Here is a 21,370-nt window from a genome sequence, read left to right as displayed (position 1 = left end):
GTCTTGTGCAACTGGGGTACTTACTGGTAATGTTATGAATAATGTATATTGTTGGGGGAAGAAAAAGATGATTCCCACAGCCAAAAGATTAAAAATAAGCCATGTGTTTGATAAACATTGCTGACCCCATCGTGTGAATTCAGCCTCAAAACTGGCCATACCTGTTATCTATTTAGCATCTGAGACCACCCTACTTGGCATTCTCTACCTCCCGACAAATTCAAAACTAATCAGGGAGCAGGATAGGGCAGAGGCCAAGAATGCTTGGAATTCAGGATCAGGTAGTCATAGCTGAGGAAAATTATTGGTCAGAAAATCAACTATGATTAATAAGCATTCATCTTTCTTTCTTAGACAGTACTCTATAATATACATTCCCTCTGTTCTCTCCATTCCTCCCCCTCGCTACAACTTAAAATTTGTTTTCTAACTCTCCCAGTTACGGTGAAGTGTCATTGACCTGAAACTTTAACTCTGTTTCTTCCCCCACAGATGCTGCCTGGCCTGCTGAATGTTTCCAGCATTTTCTGATATTACATCAGATTCTTAGTATCTGCAATATGTTTTTTTTCCTTCAGTTAGGAACCAGAAACTCAACATCAGGAAAGATGTAAAGTCTCAACTCCACCCAGTCCTGTGGTGAATTCTTTCGGGATGGGTATTCATTGCCCAAATCTTGAGATGGCCCCGAGCCAGCAGAAGAGCCAATGCTGGATATGCATCTTACCTTAGGACCAGGGAAGCCGATGGGTCCTTCAATACCGGGATCACCCTGTGCGGAAAGAAAGAATTTTAGTTTCAGATGTGAAAAACAAATTAAAGCTCAAGTTTTCAAGAAATTTTGAATAAAAAAAAAGACCCACCTGACGACCTGGTGGACCTGGGTCACCAGTGGGACCAGTTCCTCCCTTTTCTCCCTGTAAAAGACATAAATGTATTATAACTGGTTTCAAGTGCATCACCTATTGAAAAGAAAGACTTGTATTTACATGGCAACATATTTCCTGTCCCAGTGCTTCACGTACAGCGACTGCTGCCATATAGGGGAGGCAGGCATCTTGTATTATCACCGACTTGCATTCCATGAAGGCTTAGGAAGTTAATCTTCAGTTCCTGAGGGGAATAATTAGGACTGGCGGGGAGAACTAGGCTCCCCTTCAGTGGGAGAGGACAGGTGGATCTTGGATTTCACATCTCAGCTGTGAACTGACTCCTCGGTGCAGCAGGCCTTCAGCACGGGAGCTCGAACTTCTCCTCATTGAGTCTCAGAACAGGACTCCATTCCGGAGGCGAGTGTCCCAGGGGCTGAGTTAACTCTGCAAACACACCATGCTTAAAGCTAACTTCCATAGGAAGGGACTGCAGGATAGCAACATGGACATTACAACCAGCCACCATGTCACTAGAGAGCCCAAGTGCTGCCCTGGATCTATTAACCCCACATGGAGATATTTCTCCTGGCTCGTTTAACTCAGGGCAGAATGTCAGCCCTGCCAGGGGGTGGGGGAAAGAGGGAGAATCCGAGCAATACCAGGGAGTGAGGGGCAATTCTGCAAAAATGGAGAGAGGGTGATATTATTTATCACAGAGGAGCTTAAGGCAGAAGAAATATTCCCTGTTGACCGAGGCCATTGACTTACAGAGGGGTGAAAGCACAAGTTGAGGTTCCTCAGACAGGAGCTCAAGGCGTCTCTATCACAGGCATGCGAGGGACTTGGATTTACTCACCTTCCGTCCTTTGAAGCCCTTCGGACCAAGACCTCCAGTAAACGACAGACACTTCCTCTTGTAACACTGGAAGTCACAGAAAAGTCATGGTTAATGCAGGAAATGCACATGACTGCAAATGAGCAACAGCCATTTATACAATCAGAGCTGTTGAGGGAAAACTCTAATAAAGGGGATCTCGAAATCCTTTCAATTTAAACAGTGCCAGCCTAATCCTCAAGTGCATCCTGCTGCTAAAGAAATCATGCAGGCAGTGACTTCTGCATCTCCAGAGCAAAGCTCATTAACCAGGACACAGACCTTTGCTACTTCTGTGTTGTCCAAGGAAGTGAGAGGAGCAGTGGAAATTGATGAGACAGAGCTTGGCTAATGCCTACAGTAGGGGCAAGGCTTTGGAGATCTACGACAGGGATCAGAAGGCCTTCATGCACTTCCTCGTCAACGATGTAGGTCACATTCTTGATTTTCAATAATGGAGACTCAAGGGACTGAGCATCAATGGCCTGGGGGCTACTATAAGCAATCCAGGAGAATGACTGCAATGGCATTAAACTTGTGGCCCTTCTTTCGTTTCCTTTGAAGGCTTTCCTTAATGAGCTGCAAAATTAATGGAGATCTAGGAAAATGAAATCCATTTTTTTTTACAGAAGGTGATTAATCTCTGGAATTCTTTACCCTGGAAGGTAGGGAAGGCTAGATCATTAGGGATATTTAAGGAGGAGGTAGATACATTTTAGAAAGATCAGGGGACTGGGGGCAAAGGGGACCTGGCGCAGAAGAGATAATGAGGCCTGGGGTAGGTCAGTCATGATCATATTGAATGGTAGGAAAGGCTTGGGGGTTGAGTGGCCAACTCTTGCTCCTATCCCCTTGCGTTACTTTGGGTAGGTTGGTGCTGTGGACCAATAATCAATGAGAGAGGCATCAGGAGTTGGGAGCTGGGAGGATGGGTGGTGGATTCACTCTCCACAAGGGAAAGGCAACGTTTAAGCCCAGCTCACCATCTTTCCCATGGGTAAAAAGATCACTACTCCCGTTCCTCCAGTTTTGATTTCCCTACTAAGCTTGACTTAAACAATGATAACCAGCACTGGGCTGGATATCGGTGCCCTGGTGACCTCAAAACATCTATTCATCTCACCCATGCTCTTCTTTACTTCAACAAACGACAGGGTTGGGGTGTTGAGTATTATTTCATTTAATTCCAAAACTGTTGGAAGAGCACTCAAGCTGAAACTCGCAAGTGAAAGTGGCGATTGCAAACTCATGCCAGGGACCTCATGGTGGGGAAGTACAGGCACAAGCTTTAATAACAGCACAAACATACTATCCCAGCAATCCCAGTATTTAAGAACTGACCAAGTTCTGAGGGTGCTCACTCTTTTGGGCTCCGTATCTAAGGAAGGATGTGTTGGCCCTGGAGAGGGTCCGGAGGAGGTTCACCAGAATGATCCCAGGAATGAAAGGCTTAACACACGAGAAGCGTTTGATGTCTTGAGGCCTGTACTTGCAGTTCAGATGGATGAAGGGGGGATCTCGTTGAAACCTACCAGATACTGAAAGGCCTGGATAGAAGGCGGGACAATGGGGTTGAAAAGAAAATCAGCCATGATTGAATGGTAGAGCAGTCTTGATGGGCTGAATGACCCAATTCTGCTCCTAAATCTTATGATGTCTTATCCTTGCCCTCCATGTTTTGCTGACACCACTCACACATTCTGTTCCTTAGCACACTTTGGCTCAGCAGGACACCATTCAAACCAATGCACCCATTCTGGAGTAGGCACCAACCCAGGGCTGTCAGTGCTAATTTTACATCCCCACTCCTCTCTTCTCCATGGCCCCCCCCCCCCCCCCCCGCAGCCTTTTGCATTTCTCTCCGATATTTATCCACTTGCTTGCGACTGACCTGCGTCCAACAGCTACTTCTTAGCAAAGTAAGTTGCAGAACTCTGGCTAATGATGGAGGTCCAATTTTCCCAAGAGTGGACATGCACTTTCCTCCAAGGAAAATGGCAAGGGCAAGAATATGGTAAATTGTCACTGATTCACCAGGTGAAAATATAAAATCAGCTGTTGGTGATAGAGCCACTTCCTTGAACCTACAATGCTCAATAAAAAGATACACCTCTTCTATCCTCCCATTATCCCAGTACTCTCAGGGACTCCACAAAACGAGGTCATCACAACTAACTCCGTCTCTACTGCCAGGATGATCTTGGTGAAGAGGGAAGGAAAACTGGCAGTGTGGAGTGGGCAGGGAACAGGAAGGGTGTGTCTAACAGCCAGCAAATTGACCAGGTTACAACAAAATTGAAAGTTCCACCCAAAAAACTGTAACTGTTGCTTTAAGAGCAACATCTCCCACCAAATGCCATCAAAATGACTGGTGCATAACAAACAGCCGTAAGATTTAACTGGACTGAGCAGTCATAAGTGAAGCAATGTTAATCATATATGTAGACTGACTTACATCATTGAAGGCTTCTGTTTTCTGTAAAACAAAGAAGAAAACATTTTTTAAGGAGGTCACAATTACATAGATCAGATTAAAATTGTACCATTAAACAAAAGGCTTAACAAAATCACTAAATGTCCAGAGTGTCGCAGCATTGCCAGTAGTTACCTGACTGGCTGCCTTAAGTAAAACTTTAAAAGAACCAGCCTTTCATCCCTAGGGTTCAGTAGGTCTTTATCAATACTACAATTTCACCTTATAGATGTGTACTTATCCAAGGAAGTCCAGAGTGACCCAAACCAGTGAAGAAGGCAGCAACAGGGAAGATTTGATAAAGGACTTCACGAAATCATGGAGGCTCATTTGTAATCAAGTAGTTTTCTAATACCTGTAATAAAAGGACTCTGACCTAAGGTAACCGTGAAAGGAACAGAAGAGGGAACTTTCCTTTCTGGAAGACATCACCTGAAATTGTTCTGGAACAGAATCAGTAAGTTCTTCCAGATGGGAATTGGAGGGGGAAAGTTTACAGGACCATGGGAAATGATGGTGCAGTGGGACAATTTGGATAGGTGTTTCAAAGGGATGTTTCCGGCAGGATGGCCGGAATGGCCTCCTGGTATGCAGTATCAATCTCAAACTCAGTGATTCTAGGAGAGACATGGGACTGAGCATTAGGTTTATTACATTACACTGAGCATTAGAGATAAAATATTACAATAAATGAAAGAGAGACTCGAATTATGTTGACCGAAAAATGTGAGGTAGTGTGAATAACAAATAAGAGTTAAGCGTTTTTCCCTTTTCCATCAACTTTTAATAGTGAGGAACAGTCAATCCATAATACTGTATCACTGCTGATCATTACAGCTGTAAAGTTTCCAATCCTTAACCCCATGTTGATCTGTTACCTGTTGACCACCATAGAATTATCAGTATGTAAGAATTTAAAGCCACAAATTTCAAACCATCGCCAATGATGTCACTCATGTAGAGTAACCAATCCTTAACCCTCTGGAATTAAAAGAAAAATCCACAACTGCTTGAACCATCAGCCATGGTTTTGGGGTCAAATCCCACTCCAGAGACATGAACACAAAAGTCTTGGCTGTCACTCCATTGAGATGTGCTGCCAACGGTGTCGCCACAAAGTCCTCCAAATCCACTGGCAGGATAAGCGAACCAACCTCAGTCTCCTCTCCTGGTCCAACATTCCTAGCACGGAGGCTGTGACCAGGATCAACCAGCTCTGCTGGATTAGCCACGTCTCACGTGTCTGAGACAGGCTCTCTGCTCCAAGCTTTGCCAATGGCAAGAGGTTACCAAGAGGACAGAGAAAACACTTCAAGGTTGTTCTCAAGCTTTCCTTGAAAAAAACTTTTACAACCTTACTGACCTATGGGAACCTTTGGCCCATGGCCCCTCAAAATGGAGGAGGAGGAGCATCTGGGTTGGCACTGGGAACCCTGATATGATAGGAGGATGTGGAAGCCAAGCGCAAGCTATAGATGTGCAGTGGAGAGCATTCAGACTGGTTACATCACAGCCTGGTATGTAGGCTCCAATGCACAGGGTCCCTAGAGGCTGCAGAGGGTTGTAGACTCAGCCAGCTCCATCAGGGGCACAACCCTCCCCACCATCAAGGACATCTTCAAGAGGTAGTGCCTCAAGAAGGTGGCATCCATCACTAAGGACCCTCGCCAATTGGGACATGCCTTATTCTCGTTACTACCATCAGGAAGAAAGTACTGGAACTTGAAGACCCACACTCAATGACTCTGAAACAGCTTCTTCCCCTCCGCCATCAGATTTCTGAATGATCCATGAACATGACTTTGTTATTCCTTTTGTTTTGCACTATTTATTTTCGTAATTTAAAGTAATTTTACGTCTTTGTATTGTACTGCTACCGCATAACAACAAGTTTCACGTCATACAAGTTGGTGATAATGAATCTGATTCTGAGAAGGTGTGCACGTTGTTCCTGACAACTGCTCCCACCACCTGACCCATTGGCTACATCCTGCCCCACCTGTGGAAGAGTCTACCTGTCCCACACTGGCCTCTCAGAGCCGAAGTGGAAGGAAGTCATCCTTAACCCCAAGGAACTGCTTAAGAAGAGCCTAAGAAGATGAATTGTCAATTCTTCACTCTGTAGACCTGCCAGCATTGCAGTGGGCCTGGACAACAGGCAATCCTTAACTGGGAAGAATTGGGCAGTACTGTTACTCCTTACTGCGGCAAAGGGCAACAGCTGCACTGAGTCAAGGTCAGACTGCTCAACACAAACATCGTAGATCAGGGTATTGAGCTCTGTGGGTAATCAGCACAGAAGAGGAGATGAGGTCTGGGGCAGATCAACCATGATCATATTGAATGGTAGGGCAGTCCTGAGGGGCTGAGTGGCCTGCTCCTGCTCCTATTTTCTTATGTTTCTTCCGTGACTCATGAACAATCCAACAGGGTTGACAAATTGTAGAGGATCAACGACTCCTCGTTACACTGACATCACCTCTGAAGTACCTCATTAGCTGTTACGCATGAGCAATGTTTGTCGATCATTAACCTTAAGTAACTATCAATCTCTAACCCCCTAATGGGAAGGGTTTGCACTTACATTGCACCTTTTGATGACTTCAGGATACTCCAAACACTCTGTGGCCAATGAGGTACGGCTAATGTTGTAAAGTATAACAGCCAATCAGATCCCTTGATTCTTAAAACTATACAACTCCGAATTATAAACTCCGAAGGACTGAGATTCCCAAACTTTAGGGTGCTGTTCCTCACAAGCACCCTTTACAACCTCATGCGCTGCTTCTAAAGCATTGCCAACCTTGCAAAGTACAACTTCCTTGTTCCTTCATGATGCAGGTGAGGCCCATCCCCAAAATGAAGGGCCCACAGTTCAATGTGTCCTCATGGAGACCGGAACTCCAAAAGAGGACTGAACTTTGTTGAAAAGATCAAAAGTTTTGATTTTCATTTACTGTTGAATTCACTGCCGCTTCCCTTTGCAGCAATGACAACCTTGAAGAGGCTCCTCTCTTCTCTGTGTCTCTCTCTTCCCTTGTTCATTCTCAGTGGTTTCCGTTTCTCTTCTTGTCTCTTTTGTCCTTCTTCTACCCTCCCCCACCCTCTCTGCAACTTAATTCCAAATCACGTTCTCTCTTCCTAGTTGTGACTAAGGGTCTTCAACCTGAAACGGTGACTCTGTTTCTCTCTCCACAGATGCAACCTGACCTGCTGAGTGTTTCCAGCAGTTTCTGTTTTTATTTCAGAGTTCCAGCATCTGTAATTTTTTGATCTTCATTTACTAAGTTTATATAATGCTCTTAAGGGTTTTTGAATTGTTTTGTTACCTTAAGGCCATCAGGTTCTTGAACCAATCTGAAAAACCTTAACATCACCTCGGACTATATTTGTTCTCTCTCTCAACTTTCACTAATGTTACGTTTATTTTGTCATGCAAGTTATATATAATTTATGTTAATTTAAGTTTATGCTAAATCATGTTTGTCCTCATCTTGTAACGTATCTTGTATGGTAGCATAGCGGTTAGCGTAACGCTATTACAGCGCGAGTGACCTGGGTTCAATTCCCACTGCTGCCTGTAAGGACTTTGTAGGTTCTCCCTGTGTCTGCGTGGGTTTCCTCCGGGTGCTCCGGTTTCCTCCCACATTCCAAAGATGTACAGGTTAGGAGCTGTGGGCATGCTATGTTGGCACCGGAAGAGTGGTTACACTTGCGGTCTGCCCCCAGCACATTCTCAGTAAAGCAAAAAGACATATTTCACTGTGTATTTCGATGTACGTGTGACAAATAAATAGATATCTTATATCTTACTGTGTTGCTGCTGCAAAAAGCTCATTTTCATGGCATTTATACCCTGGGTATGTATGCCTATGACAATAAACTTAAAATTTGAATAAACTTAAACAGTACTGTACCCATAACTATACATCTGTTGGTTTCAGAACAGAGAATACAGGTCTTCCCCAGCTTACAAATGCCCAACTTATGTACAACTCAAGACTGAGGACTGGTGGGATGGATTTGCCGGCTGCTGCAGGGTTGCAGGCATCTTCTGCTGTGTGGGAATTCTGTTTGCAGCTGCTTTCCCGACTTGTGAACTGTCCGCGTTACTAACAGTTCACAGGAAACGTTAGTAACCTGGGATCAACCTGTTAATTCCTTAACCCAAGAGAGCTGTTGTTTATAACTCCCTACACTATAGTAACACCTCATGTGCCCTGACTAAAACAGCCATAAAAATTTCTGGATTTGACTTTATCCCAAAGGTTCTAATCTCTAGCAAAAAAACAGAAATAATCCCAAGTGGAGATACTCTTCAACAAATAACACCTTACCATGACTTGAATGATTCGATCAATTGTATTTTCGGGTTGTTTCAGATCGAAGGCAGATGTGGCTGTGTAATTATTTCGGTACAGCTCGTGCGGGAAGTTAGCAATGGTCTTGAGGGTTTGCTCAAAGCTGGGATCCACCTTGGCGCGTATGTCATCAGTAGCGACGGCAAACACCCTGATGCCGAAGTCCCTGGCTTTCTCAACTACAGGCTGGATGCCACCACAGTGGCTTCCTGTCACATGACCATCGGTGACGACGATGGCAAAACGGATGCGGGTATCGGGCCGGCCCTGCTGCTTTATGTTGTTGGTCATGTTCCTCAGGGCACAGTCTGTGATGGTGCCACGGCCGATGTAATCAACTCCGTCCAGAGCTGATAGGAAGTTTCTTTTGACGGGGGTTATGCGGCTGAATTCCAACACCTCGTCAGAGAAGTGTAACCCTCCAAACTCCCAGATGATTTCCACATTGGCCTTGAAGACCCCGTCTGTCACTCTCTCTACAAAGCGTCTGGTGAACTCTTTGGTGCTGGTGACCAGGTTGCCATGGATACGGGACTGCAGGGCCACACTCTCCGAAGTGTCGAGGACAAAGTACACACTGATTGGACATTCCAGCTTCTCTGAAACACAACCAAAACACAGCAAAAAGTCTGGTAAAGACCCTGAAATATTAAGAAATGCCAAGCACAGATGAAACCCTCACTGCGTACAAATAGCAGAGATGAAGTTTACTCGCTACAAGTGGTGGCCTTTAAATATAAATCACAGCACTGTGATCCTAATGGGCTCTGCAAAATGCAGAAGGTGGAAGCCTTAGCCGAGAGACAGGGGGCAGTAGCGAGTCTTCCTGGAGATTAAAACTGAGCACCCACTACAGTTCTACTCCAGACCACTGGGGGAGGGACAACCCATCAGGCCAACCTTATGGACAGAAAGGTTCACTACCAAAGCTCGCCCACAAAGGGTTCCAACAGTTGACAGCGATCGCGACGCTGTTAGCTCAACAAGATGCAAAGAGCCAGACCCCCAATAATGATCTCTTTATTCTATCTATTAATACATCTATTTAAATCAATAGTTACACTGCTTACAAAACCAGTGACATCCATCCCAGTGGTAAAGTTGGGCACTTGGCTTTCCATCTCACCATCTGTATCGTTTACAAATCTATTGATTAGTGTGCCCGAGCAGAGAACCGGAGAGATACTTCTCCTGTATGACTTGCCAATCACCTCTTCTTTCTGCATCCTGCCTCTCAATCAGGCCAATGACTTCTCTTCAGTCCCATAAACTTCAATCTTAGGTCACAGTTTCTTGTCAGGACCTTTATCAAATGCTTTCAGAAATCCATAAAGTAACATCCATATACATTCCTGTTAGCCATCTCTTTAAAAATTAGGTTTATCGTGCATGGCCTACCCTTGACAAATCAAGCTGACTTTCTGATCAAATGTTCATTACGTTTAGTCACTCTGCCCTTTAATTATACACTCGAGTAATTTCCAGCAATGGGCGTTAGTCTGACGAGTCTCTAGTTCTCCGACTTTCATCTCTCAGAGTGGCATTTTCCAATCTAGAGAACAGTTCCTGAATTGAGGGCATGTTGTAAGACTATAGTCAGGATTCTGCATTGTTCTCATCCATTAAAACTATGTGCACAAGCCATCTTGCTGAGGGTTTGTTGCTGTCTTTGCCTGCTGCATTTTTCATTCCCCCTGTTCCATTTACGTTAATTTTACGTCAAATCAGAACATTTATATCACAGGAACACTAAAGTTCAATTCAGTCACTGGCTGCTGCTTGTCAAAGTACCAAGGAGCCTTGGCAGCATGCTACAGGAGCCTCTTAATGGCTTTGGATGTGATGGGCCCTCTCTCATCAACCCAAGTGTTCTGCCTGGTGGTCTGGAGAAGACGACGAACATCCCGGCCAATAAAGATCAATATTAGAAGGTGCATCTGGACTTTAAGGCCCTCTTGGTCAGAGTAATTAGAATGGGTAGCTCCCTCAGGGTTTCATGAAAGGCTCAGATCTAAAGTAGTCTATTTAAAACTGCTTCCTTTGTACAAGTTTTTCGGGTTGAAGTAATTGTGGGGATCAGGCAGTCCCCAGTTCCTTGGGCGGTAGGCAGCAAGCAGCAATTCCATCCAAAAGGTTCTGGTCCTGCCTCTCAATCAGGCCAATGATTTCTTTATGGGATTGAAGGGGAATCATTGGCCTGATTGAGAGGCAGGACCAGAACCTTTTGGATGGAATTGCTGCCTACTGCCCAGGGAACTGGGGACTGCCTGATCCCCACAATTATTCCAATGAGCGGCAACTGACGCACGGCATTCCGGCAGCAGGGTGAACTTTGATCCCACAGAGTCATGCTGGGATTCAAGGGGAATCTGCTAGGATTGAGTTACAGTCTCTGGGGCCTGCTGCTTGGGAAAGATATTTAGAGGACATTACACTGATGAATTTTTTCTCACTTCCCTCACATGCTTGGGTCAAAATTTCCTGCAACATCCTATCAGATAATCAATAGCCTATTTGCTTCCCATTAGGCTGGGAAGCACCGTTGGTTGGACTCAATGGCAAGACTCTGGTTTGGTTAGTTCAATGCAGGACATCACATGATGAAACTTTTGGAAATATGCCTGATGAGAGTGGATAGGTTCTGCACCAAACATAATCTCAGCAAGTGGCCTCCTAATAAGTTCCAGCCTTCAGCCAATCAGATTCACACTGTGGGTGGACATCCAGTGGGAGGTAACACAGCGAGGCTATTGGTTCCCTGACTCAACCAGAACCTAGAGGGAGTGCCGAAAAAAAACTGCTGGGAAGTCATGCACCAGCTGCACGGGACCACCACACTGGGGCCACACGCTGTCTCAAACCCAACAGCATGCATGGACCTAATAGACTGCAGTGGTCGAAGAATTATGCCTACCGACGCCCCTCCCACCCCCCACCCCCAGGGATAACTAGGGAACTGCAAACAATGGCCGCATCCCAAGGACAGACCTTTAAGATCTCGAGATAGCCAGGGAGTGATTCAAACCGTAGAGGCCGCCCCCGTGTTGACGCTGGTATGCACACCCCTGGTCACACATTCAGGCTGGGCGTGGGGGTGTCGAGGACAAGTTGAACTCTGGAATGGGCTCTTTGGGGTTTATGGCTCACTGACAACACCAGGCGCTGTCTTCCCCCAGCGACTATCACGGAGGGTGGATGCCTCCTGAGTGACACCATTCAATGCAATATCTCCAGAACAACAAACCCCTCTCGAGTGTCCTACCTGTGCATCCAGGGGGGCCAGGAGTGGGCAGCAGATCATCAGGGCTGTAATCTAAAGCTTGTCCTCTCACAGGTTCAATGAAGGCCCCGCTGGTCAGCAGCAATGCCAAGAACGGTAGCCACATCTTCATCCACAGGGCCTGTGAGACACAGCGAAATAGACACAGAGGGAGTCACAAATCTGGAGCCAGGAAGGCTTGGCGCAGTCACACCACTTGGCCTTATTCAGGGTTAGCAGAACGATGACACAACGGTGGTGCAGTGGTTAAACTACTGGACTACAAGTCCAGAGCCTCGAGTTCAAATCCCACTGAGGATCCTGTAGGGTAGCTGTGGATGTTCATTTAACTTTAACTCCAGTTAATAATCTGGAATTAATAAAATGAGTCATGAGAAATAATGACCACAAAAACCACCATTTTACAAACTCTAGAGACACAAGAGGCTGCAGATGCTGGAACCTGGAGCAACGCACAAAGCGCTGGAGGGACTCAGCGCGGCAGGCAGCATCTGTGAGGGAAATGGACAGTCGACTTTTTGGGTCAAGATGCTTCAGCTCGAGTCCAGGTGAAGGGTCTCGGCCCGAAACGTCAACTATCCATTTCCCTCCAATAGATGCTGCCTGAGCCGTTGAGCCCCTCCAGCTTTTAGTGTGTTGCTCTAGATTTCCAGCACCTGCAGTTTCTTGCATTTCCATGGTATAGATGGGTAATAGATGGTCAATAGATGGTCAGTACAGACATAGTGGGCTGAAGGGCCTGTTGCTGTGCTGATTTTATAAACTCCATCTGGTTCATTAATGTTCTTCAGGGGAGGAAATCAGTACCTGGACTAGCCTAATGCAACTCCAGGTCCTCCAAGTCTTCAATGGCTGAGCAAGCTACTCATTTTCCCATATTGATAATTGGTATTGGCTTATCATTGTCACATGTACTGAGATACAGTGAAAAGATTTTGTTTTCCTGCCACCCCAGACAGATCATTCCATATGCAAGTGCATAGAGGTAGTAAAAAAGAAAACAGAATACAGAATAAAATATTATGGTTACAGAGAAAGTGCAGTGCAAGTAGACAAAATGCAGGAGCCATGACGAGGTAGATTGGGAGATCAAAAGTTCTTCTGTAGTGAATGAGAGGTCCATTCAAGAGTCTTATAACAGTGGGATAGAAGCTGTCCTCTCAAGCTCTTATATCTTCTGCCTGATGGGAGAGGGGAGAAGAGGGAATGACCGGGGTGGGAGGGGTCCATGATTACGCTGGCGGCTTTCCCAAGGCAGCGGGAAGTGTAGTCGGAGTCAGTGGAGGGAAGGTCGGTTTGCTTGATGGACTGGGCTGTGTCCACAACTCCCTGCGATTTCTTGCAGTCTTGGGCAGAGCAGTTACCATACCAAACTGTGATAGGATGCTTTCTATGGTGCATCTGTAAAAGTTGGTGGGGATCAATGGGGACATGCTGAACTTCCTTAGCCTTCTGAGGAAGTAGAGGTATTGGTGTGCTCGCTTGGCCTGCAGAGGGTTCAAAGAGGTGACTCACCACCACCTTCTTAAGGGTAATAGGGAACAGACTTGCTGGCAATGCCCATATCCCAAAAAAAATGGCCCAAATTCTTTATAGATGAACTGAAGGCTAAGGTAAAGGACACAGTAGGAACGGAAAGCTTAAAGAGGAAAGGTTTAAAGAGAGTGGAGGAGGGAAAATGTAGCAAAGCAAGAAGTTTTGGGTAGAAATCCAGAGCTCAAGGTCTTCCCAACGGAGGGAGACCAAGGGCAAAGGAAGAAGCAAGACAGGGATGGGTGATGGGAGGGGGTGTATTGTTGGTGGAGCTTGCAGAGATGAAGAAGGGTGATAGGTAATCTACATACAAGGAGGTAATTTCTGTGTTGGAGGTGCTGGGAGGTTGCAGGCCAATGCACACTGGTCCACCAGTGATGGGCAAACAGGGTTCGGTGTGGAAAATTAGAGAGAAAAAATGAATTGCAGATGCTGGAAATCTGAGATAAAATCAGGGAATGCTGGGACCACTCTGCAGATCAGGCAGCACCTAAGAAAGGGTCACAGACCTCAAACGATGACTCTTGTTTTCTCTTTCCATTGCTGCTGCCTGACCTGCTGAGCGTTTCCGTGATTTGGCATGGGTTGGAAGAGTTTGTTGAGCTGACACTCACAAGTGGTGTAGAGATGAGGAGGCTCTCAGGGAGGGGGTGGTGGGGCTGGGAATTTTTAAGAATATCTACGTCCAGAACACGACAAAGGGGCGGATGAGGGGTTTCGGCTGTAGCTGGGCGGACGCAGGGTATTGGTATATTATTGTCACTTGTACCAAGGTACAGTGAAAAACTTGTTTTGCATACCGATCGTACAGGTGAATTCATTACACAGTGCAGTTACATTGGGTCAGTACAGAGTGCATTGATGTAGTACAGGTAAAAACAATAACAGTACAGAGTAAAGTGTCACAGAGTAAAGCTACAGAGAAAGTGCAGTGTGGACGTGGAAGTTCCACCAAGTTCGAATCAGGTCTTCTGTATCGACTTACTCTCCTGCTCGAGGTGGACCACAGCAGGAGGGAGAGAACATGGAGTTGGGATCGTCTGTCCGTGAGCAACAAACTCTGCATCCAAAGGGTGGGGCGAAGGAAGAGTTACTGCCAGGGCTCCACTCCTGAGATGACATCTCCACTCTTACCAACCAGAATAACCAGACCATTGAAGGGGGGGGTGTGTGGGGGGGGCACATAGTCCAATGCACTGGCACTCAGTAACTCAACAGCTGGGGCAGCTGTTCCTCAATTGAGAAATGTTCCTCAATTGAAAAAGTATCCTGCGGATACTTGGGATGAAGAATCGCTTTGGCTCCACGCACCACGGAGACACGGGCAGCACCTCTCAGAACACGGCTGGGTTGAGACAGGGGCACCTCTTCTTTGCAGAACAAGCCGTAGCAAAGGGCCCTCCCCCATCTTTTCCAGAGATTCTGTGCGGAGCCCAACGACTGCCCTATACAGTGCGCTCCAGTTTGCAATGAGGAATCTCCAAAGTGCCACTGATCTCTTGAAGCACTTGACAGCCGGCCAGCCAGCCCCAGCCACAGTGGGAATACAGGGGAGACACACACTGGCCCATCTGTGCACATCAAGAGTCCACAGACAGCAACATGGTAATTGAGCAGATCATCTATTTAGGTGAGGTCGACTGAGGGGGAAAATATTAACCCATGAGATTGGAGAGAACTGCCCCTGCTCAACTTCAAGAAAAACACGAACAGGGGAGTTATCTGGGACGGGGTGGGGCCTGGGTTAATATTCCCATTTGAAAGGTGGTTCCATCGACAGTGCAGCAACCCCTCAGGACTGGGGAACCCGACTGCGAAGCAGGGGTGCCACCCAGCAGGGACATCTGATACCACCCCCGGAGCAACGTAATGGAACTAATCTATGGGCCTCCAAACCCTATTGGCTGGACCGACGAAGCCCCATCCAATCCCAAGTGGAGCCCTCAACACCACCCACGGAGGAAGCTGACCAGGCTCCAAAGCAGATCCAAGGACACGGGAGGCCAATCTGCTCTTCAAGTCCATTCTGCCACTCAGGCACAGTGGTGTAGCAGTTAACGTAACGCTATTACAGCGCCAGCGACCCGGGTTCAATTCTCGCCGCTGTCTGTAAGGAGTTTGTACGTTCTCCCCGTGTCTGCGTGGGGTTCCTCCGGGTGCTCCGGTTTCCTCCCACATTCCAAAGACGTACGGGTTAGGAAGTTGTGGGCATGCTATGTTGGCGTCGGAAGCGTGGCGACACTTGTGGGCTGCCCCCAGAACACTCTATGCAAAGATGCATTTCACTGTGTGTTTCGATGTGCATGTGACTAATAAAGAAATCTTATCTTGTCCCTTGGATCACGGTTGATCCATACCTTGCCTCCATCAACCTGCCTTGGCTCCACCTCAAGCATCTTTGTTACACAACCTAACGATCCAAAATCTTTTATATGTTATTCACCCCCCCACCCCACCCCAATAACCTTTTGTGGAGGGAGTGGCTTCCAGATTTCCACCGACCTTTTCCTGAGGAAATGCTCCCTGATGTCGCCCTTCATAATCTCACTCCAATTTCTCCCCTGCTGCTGGACTCCTTCAGAGTTTCTCACTACCTCCACTTATCGTTGGCCAAATTTCTATACTCCGGGGAGTCCAACCCCTTCTCACAGTTCACTCTTCCACCCCCCAGGACCCTGTGTCGCCTCCGAGGCTGACAGACCCTTCGCAGAGAAGGCTGCCAGAAACGAAGGCAATACCGTAGATACCATTAAACACCAGCACTTCTGTTTACTGGAGAGCTGTGTAGAATCATATCTCACCACTAGAGGAAGAACTTTCTCTCTGTCTTTTTCTAGAGAATCCATTAGACCAGCTCCTCATCTTCCTGGTTCTGAGAAACATTTTGTTGGAATTTAACCCTTTTAGGCCCCCAATTCTGAAAAGTATGACGGGGGGGGGGGGGGGGGGGCTTATTTCAGTAAATGGTGACAGAGGGAATCACTGCTCATGAAGCCTTCTTGTGCCACAGCTGATTACAGATGTGTAGAAGGGCTGCACACTGGCGGAACTAGCCAGAAATAGAGGGACAAGTGGTGAGGAGAGAGGGGCAGAGACAGGGAGGGGCAGAGACAGGGAGGGGCAGAGACAGGGAGGGGCAGAGACACCTCAGTATCCCTTCCAAGACAGAAGATCAGGGCTTCAAGTCCCACTCCAGAGGGACTTGAACACCTCTGGTGCTCCCAGTGCAGGTTGGAGGGAGTGCCGCACTTCCGGATGAGATGTCAAACCAGGGTTGTGCCCAGTGGTTGTGAAATACTCCAGTACGAGTTTAAAGATGAACACAAAGTTGTCTCAGGCCAATATTTATTTCTCAACCACCGTCACTGTGAATGGATGATCCGACCGCCATCACAGTACTGTTTGTGGGATCTTGCTCTGTACAAATTGGCCGCCATGTTCCCTACACGGTTTAGCTTCAGAAGTGCTTCAATGGCCGAGCAGCACTTGCAGACACCCAAAGGTCATGCAGTTGCTATAGAAATGAAGGTTACTGGTCTAACCTACGATCGGAGCCCAGATCCCAGGCAGACTCCTGCGCTTCTGATAAAGCCAAGTACCACGCCTCGCTGGTCACCCTGATGACTGCATCAATGGCTTCGGCAACATTATGGATCAGTTAGGAAGTTGGGTGGAGCGTCAGCAGACGGAATTTAATCCCGACAAGTGGAAGGCAATGCACTTTGGAAAGTCAAATAGGGTGATACACATTTAGTAAATGGTAGGGTGGTAAGGAATGTTGACGAACAGAGAGACCTTGAGGTTTAAGTGCACTGTTCCATTAAAGTGGCAACACAGGTCAACAGGATGGTGAAGAAAGTGTATGGCACACTTGCCTCCGTAGGTTGAGACATAGAATATAAGAACTGGAGGTTTATATTGCAACTTTACGAAACACTGGTTAGAGCACATTTGGATTATTGTGTGCAGTTCTGGTTACCACACTTAGAGGAAGAATGTGATTGCACCGGAGAGAGTTCAGAGGAGATTCATCAGGAGGCTTTAGTTATGGGGAGAGATTGCATAGGCTGGGCTTGTTTTCCCTGGAGCAAAGGAGGCTGAGGGGTGATCTCATGGAGGTTCATAAAAGGCATAATCAGAATCTTCCCCCCAACCCTCTCCCAGGCAGGGATATCAAAAACAAGAGGGCATAGGGTTAAAGCGAGAGGGAGGAGTTTTAAGGGAGTCTGAGAGGAAAGCTTTCTCCCCCCTACACAGAGAGTGGTTGACATCTGGAACGTGCTGCCAGAGGAGGTGGTGAAATCAGATACAATCGCTACATTTAACAGACATTTACACCGGCACTTATACAGGCAAGGCATCGAAGGATACGGTCCTAATGGGGGCTAATGGGATTTGTGTAGATGGGCAAAAAGGTCGGCATGGACGTGGTGGGCCGAAGGGCCTGTTTCTGTGCTGTCCAATTCTATGACCTTGTCTACGACAAGCAGCTCTGGCTGCTGACGTTAGGTGCAAGCTCTTGTTACTGCTCACTGTTCAAGAACTACAAGAAAAACAGGCTGCTCTGGTCCACTGTCAGTGGGATGGCAGATCACACCAAGGTCCTCAATCACCAGCCTCCAAACCTGCTCTAGTGAGCTTGTGGGCAGATAGCAAGGCAGTAGCACCTTGCATACACAAGTTCTATTTTCCCTAGAGTCTGGGTGAGGGGAGAAGTTAATGGGGGCTAGCTGGGCCCATGTCGGAGGCAAGGGACAGAGTCACATAGCCTTAGCAACTAGAAGCAGGGCCAAGACTGAGTGCCCAGGGAAGTATTTCTCAGCCACCTTAAAACTGCAGCAACATTTAGTCAGAACACTCCAACAACATTCAAGATGGCACAATGCTGTAAAAAAACCCGTTCCTCCCAGGTACGGAATAAATCAGAAATATTTCGATAATCAAAAAAAATTAAATGAACAGTTCTTACACTTTGATCTCACAGTTCATGGCAAGTTTATGAATGACTTTACTTGGAGCTGCAGAGCACAGTGGCAACACTAGAGGGCAGGCATCTCAAGAAACGTCTCTGCAGCAGCTCCGAATCGTGTAATTAATTTAATATAAATCCAAAACTTTGTTTCTAAACGAAACTGTTAAAAAATGCCATGGCACAGACCTACATATATGGTTTGTCGGAATCAAACATCTCGAGTCTGCTCTTTTGGGTAAGATGTTAATTAAACGCACTAGGGATGCACTTTAAAATAAAACTTGTAATAAGCAATTTGTAAACAGCCAGAAAGCCACTTACTGTACCTTAAATTCATTGTTCAAACTCCACATTGCGATAGATTGTTTCAATATTTTTCAGAAGTGGGGAAACAGATTTTAACGAGTTTAGAGAAAACTAAATTCCCTTTGAGGAAGAAACGAAGCCTGTTTGTGATTCACTTTTAAGAGGACACACGATTTTGTATTCAATTCAAAATAATCGCAACATTTTGTGCAATTAATAATAACCTCTCCAATTATTAGAACGGAATTATGGTACCACTTTAAAGCTTGGGGAGTGCGTCTGACATCGTTCAGTAGCTCCTTAAAGGGTTAATGGGACAGGCAAATCGAGAACAAATTAACATGCAGCAGAAATATAATGCAAGTCCAACAAAAAAGCACTACAAAACAACAGTCATGCAAACTCTTAATATTTAGTTTTAGTTTTTTTTGAAAAGGATTGAGTTCAAACTATAGAAAGAATTCCCCACATATCTTCTAGCGTTAATCATATTCTGCCACTTAGAAATACATCTTACTGAGTTCTGCAAAAATACTCACAAATAGTCTAGAAGCTGTAATTACTAATTTTTAAAAAGTGCTCGTGTTACTTAAAGCAAAGTTTCAGAACTTCTCACACATACACACAGTGTTTTACTACCTGCCAACGGTATGTCGTTCCTTCTCTCAAAAGACGATGAAACCTTCAAAAAGCGACTGTTCCTTTGTAACTTTCTCCTCGAGATTTTGTTTTTACATGGCCCAACAACAAATTAAACAAAAATGGGAAGCGTAAAGTTTTTGGGGATTCTTTTTCCAAGCGAGGAGGAATGCAACCAGCTTAGAGTTGGGCGTCTCTAAACTGGGAGGACCTCAAAAAATTATACTCAGCCTAAATGCCTTGCAAAGGCGAACTCAACCTACCCAAAGTGCCTTCCAAGATCCATTACTCACACTGGTCCCAAACCCCCCTTCTCAGGGTTCCAAACTCCCGCCTGCGATCACCAGGCGGCGCCGTTTCTCCAGAAAGGGCCAACCATCAGCTCCAATTCCAACTGCTTCCCTCAGCCCCCACGTCGCGCAGATCTTTCTGTTAACTTTCCCCGAACACTTACAAAAAATTAGATATGCAGTTTTCCAGTAATGCACTGACAATGTTCGTTCAGCTCCTTACATCGTCTGACTTGATTAGACAGTCCACTTGATAATTCTGATGTACCCATCATGTTAAATTAGCCGATAACTATTCACCTGAATGTCAGGTTTCTTTGATGTTCTGTCAGCAGGTTAAGGCTGGCTTTCCACTTCTAAACACAGAGCTAGATTGTACTTTGAGGAGATGACTGGCACATCAGTTCACCCAGGATCTGTGCCCAGCTCTCAGTCCAGTCTGATCCATCAAAGTGTGTCTCTGATCTTGCTTGGGGTTAGAATTGCCTCATTTGGGAGGTCTTTCACCCCTTGACTCGGAATGGCCATCCTCTCGTTCTCCAGGACCGGGCACAATAAACTCTATGTCCGAGTTCCCATCTCCCTGAAGGAACATGGAACCGGGGACTGTTCTATTCCCTTGCATCGATCCAAAGGATTCCATCGAATGACTTGATTGTGAGCAGTGGATCCCTCCACTCAACCAAAGCTGCCAACAGTAGTCCATTGCTGTTGCTTGTGGGGGCTCACTGTGCACAGATTTGCTGCTGTGCTTGCCACAATAAAATAGTGACTGCATTTCAATCACACTTCCCTGAAGTGCATCAGGAGGTCTTGAGGTCACAAAAGGTGCTGTAGAACGACAAGTTTTGGCTTTTCTAATTGCATAGCATGGTGAGAATGCGCCACAGAGAACAATCTTAACCCAAGCTAGTTATTAGTGGACACCTTCTAAAGTGGAACAGCTGGCACACAGAGTATTCACTTTGGTTAACTAATCACTATCATCATCTGGTTGAGACTATCATTTTCGTACGGGGGGTAGAATGGCAAGGAGACTAAACCATCTCATCTCCTGGTGCCCTTCCCAAATCTCCCTGAAGGGGGTTGCAGTCCCCAGGAACTGGGGCAAGGTGAGCTATGAGCTGGGGTCAGCCAGCGAGCCCCAGAGGCACCTCCGACAGTCACACACTGGGGAACTGATGCCATGGTCTCTGGCCAGAGGGACCTTGTGGTCCAACTCATCGTCTGGCTCTTCCTCTTCTGGCTGATGTCCCGTTGGTTGCCTGGGTGAAGGGTTAATGGACAGAGGCTCAGGGCCCAACCTGCCCTCCCCTCTCTATCTATGAGGTTAAGAGACTCTTAGATAGACACATGAATGATAGAAAAATAGGGGGCTAAGTGGGACGGAAGGGTTAGATGGATCTTAGAGCAGGATAAAATGTTGGCACAACATTGTGGGCTGAAGGGCCTGTACTGTGCTGTCGTGTTCTATGTTCTATGAGGACCACAAATAACTGGACCATAGGGTAATGATTATCTTGGTAAGATCTTTCTGTTCATTGCTCAGTATCTCGTGTGTGGTTTGGAAAGAAACAAACATCTGAATTTGGAGCAGGCCACTAGGCCCCTCAAGTCTGCTCTGGCATTCGGTGAGACTGTGGCTCATCTGACTGTAACCTCAACTCTGCCCTCCCACCTACCTTTGGTAACCTTTTACCCACTTGCTTTTCACCTACCTCTGCCTTAACAAATATCCCAAAATTCTGCTTACACTGCCCTTTAAGCAAG

General features: G+C 46.4%; 1 protein-coding gene across 2 annotated transcripts in view; it reads right to left on the bottom strand.

Annotated features, from left to right (window-relative positions):
- The window catches only part of col6a2 (collagen, type VI, alpha 2), a 69,891-nt gene extending 50,239 nt beyond the window's left edge, over positions 1-19,652 (bottom strand). The window contains exons 1-7 of one of the 2 annotated variants that reach the window (XM_052015509.1): positions 19,311-19,652; positions 11,843-11,981; positions 8,557-9,179; positions 4,202-4,222; positions 1,729-1,794; positions 864-917; positions 728-772 (exon numbers count right to left, since the gene is read on the bottom strand). In XM_052015509.1, the coding sequence (XP_051871469.1) occupies positions 728-772; positions 864-917; positions 1,729-1,794; positions 4,202-4,222; positions 8,557-9,179; positions 11,843-11,972 (939 nt within the window). In that variant the 5' untranslated portion in view covers positions 11,973-11,981; positions 19,311-19,652. The remainder of the gene's footprint in view (positions 1-727; positions 773-863; positions 918-1,728; positions 1,795-4,201; positions 4,223-8,556; positions 9,180-11,842; positions 11,982-19,310) is intronic. The other variant, XM_052015520.1, reaches the window with a different exon arrangement.
- Positions 19,653-21,370: the final 1,718 nt, after the last annotated feature.

The sequence above is a fragment of the Pristis pectinata genome, chromosome 1, assembly GCF_009764475.1.
Source record: "Pristis pectinata isolate sPriPec2 chromosome 1, sPriPec2.1.pri, whole genome shotgun sequence".
Lineage (NCBI taxonomy): Eukaryota > Metazoa > Chordata > Chondrichthyes > Rhinopristiformes > Pristidae > Pristis > Pristis pectinata.
Note: the sequence above shows the minus strand (reverse complement) of the source record. Positions and strands in the feature narration are given on the sequence as shown.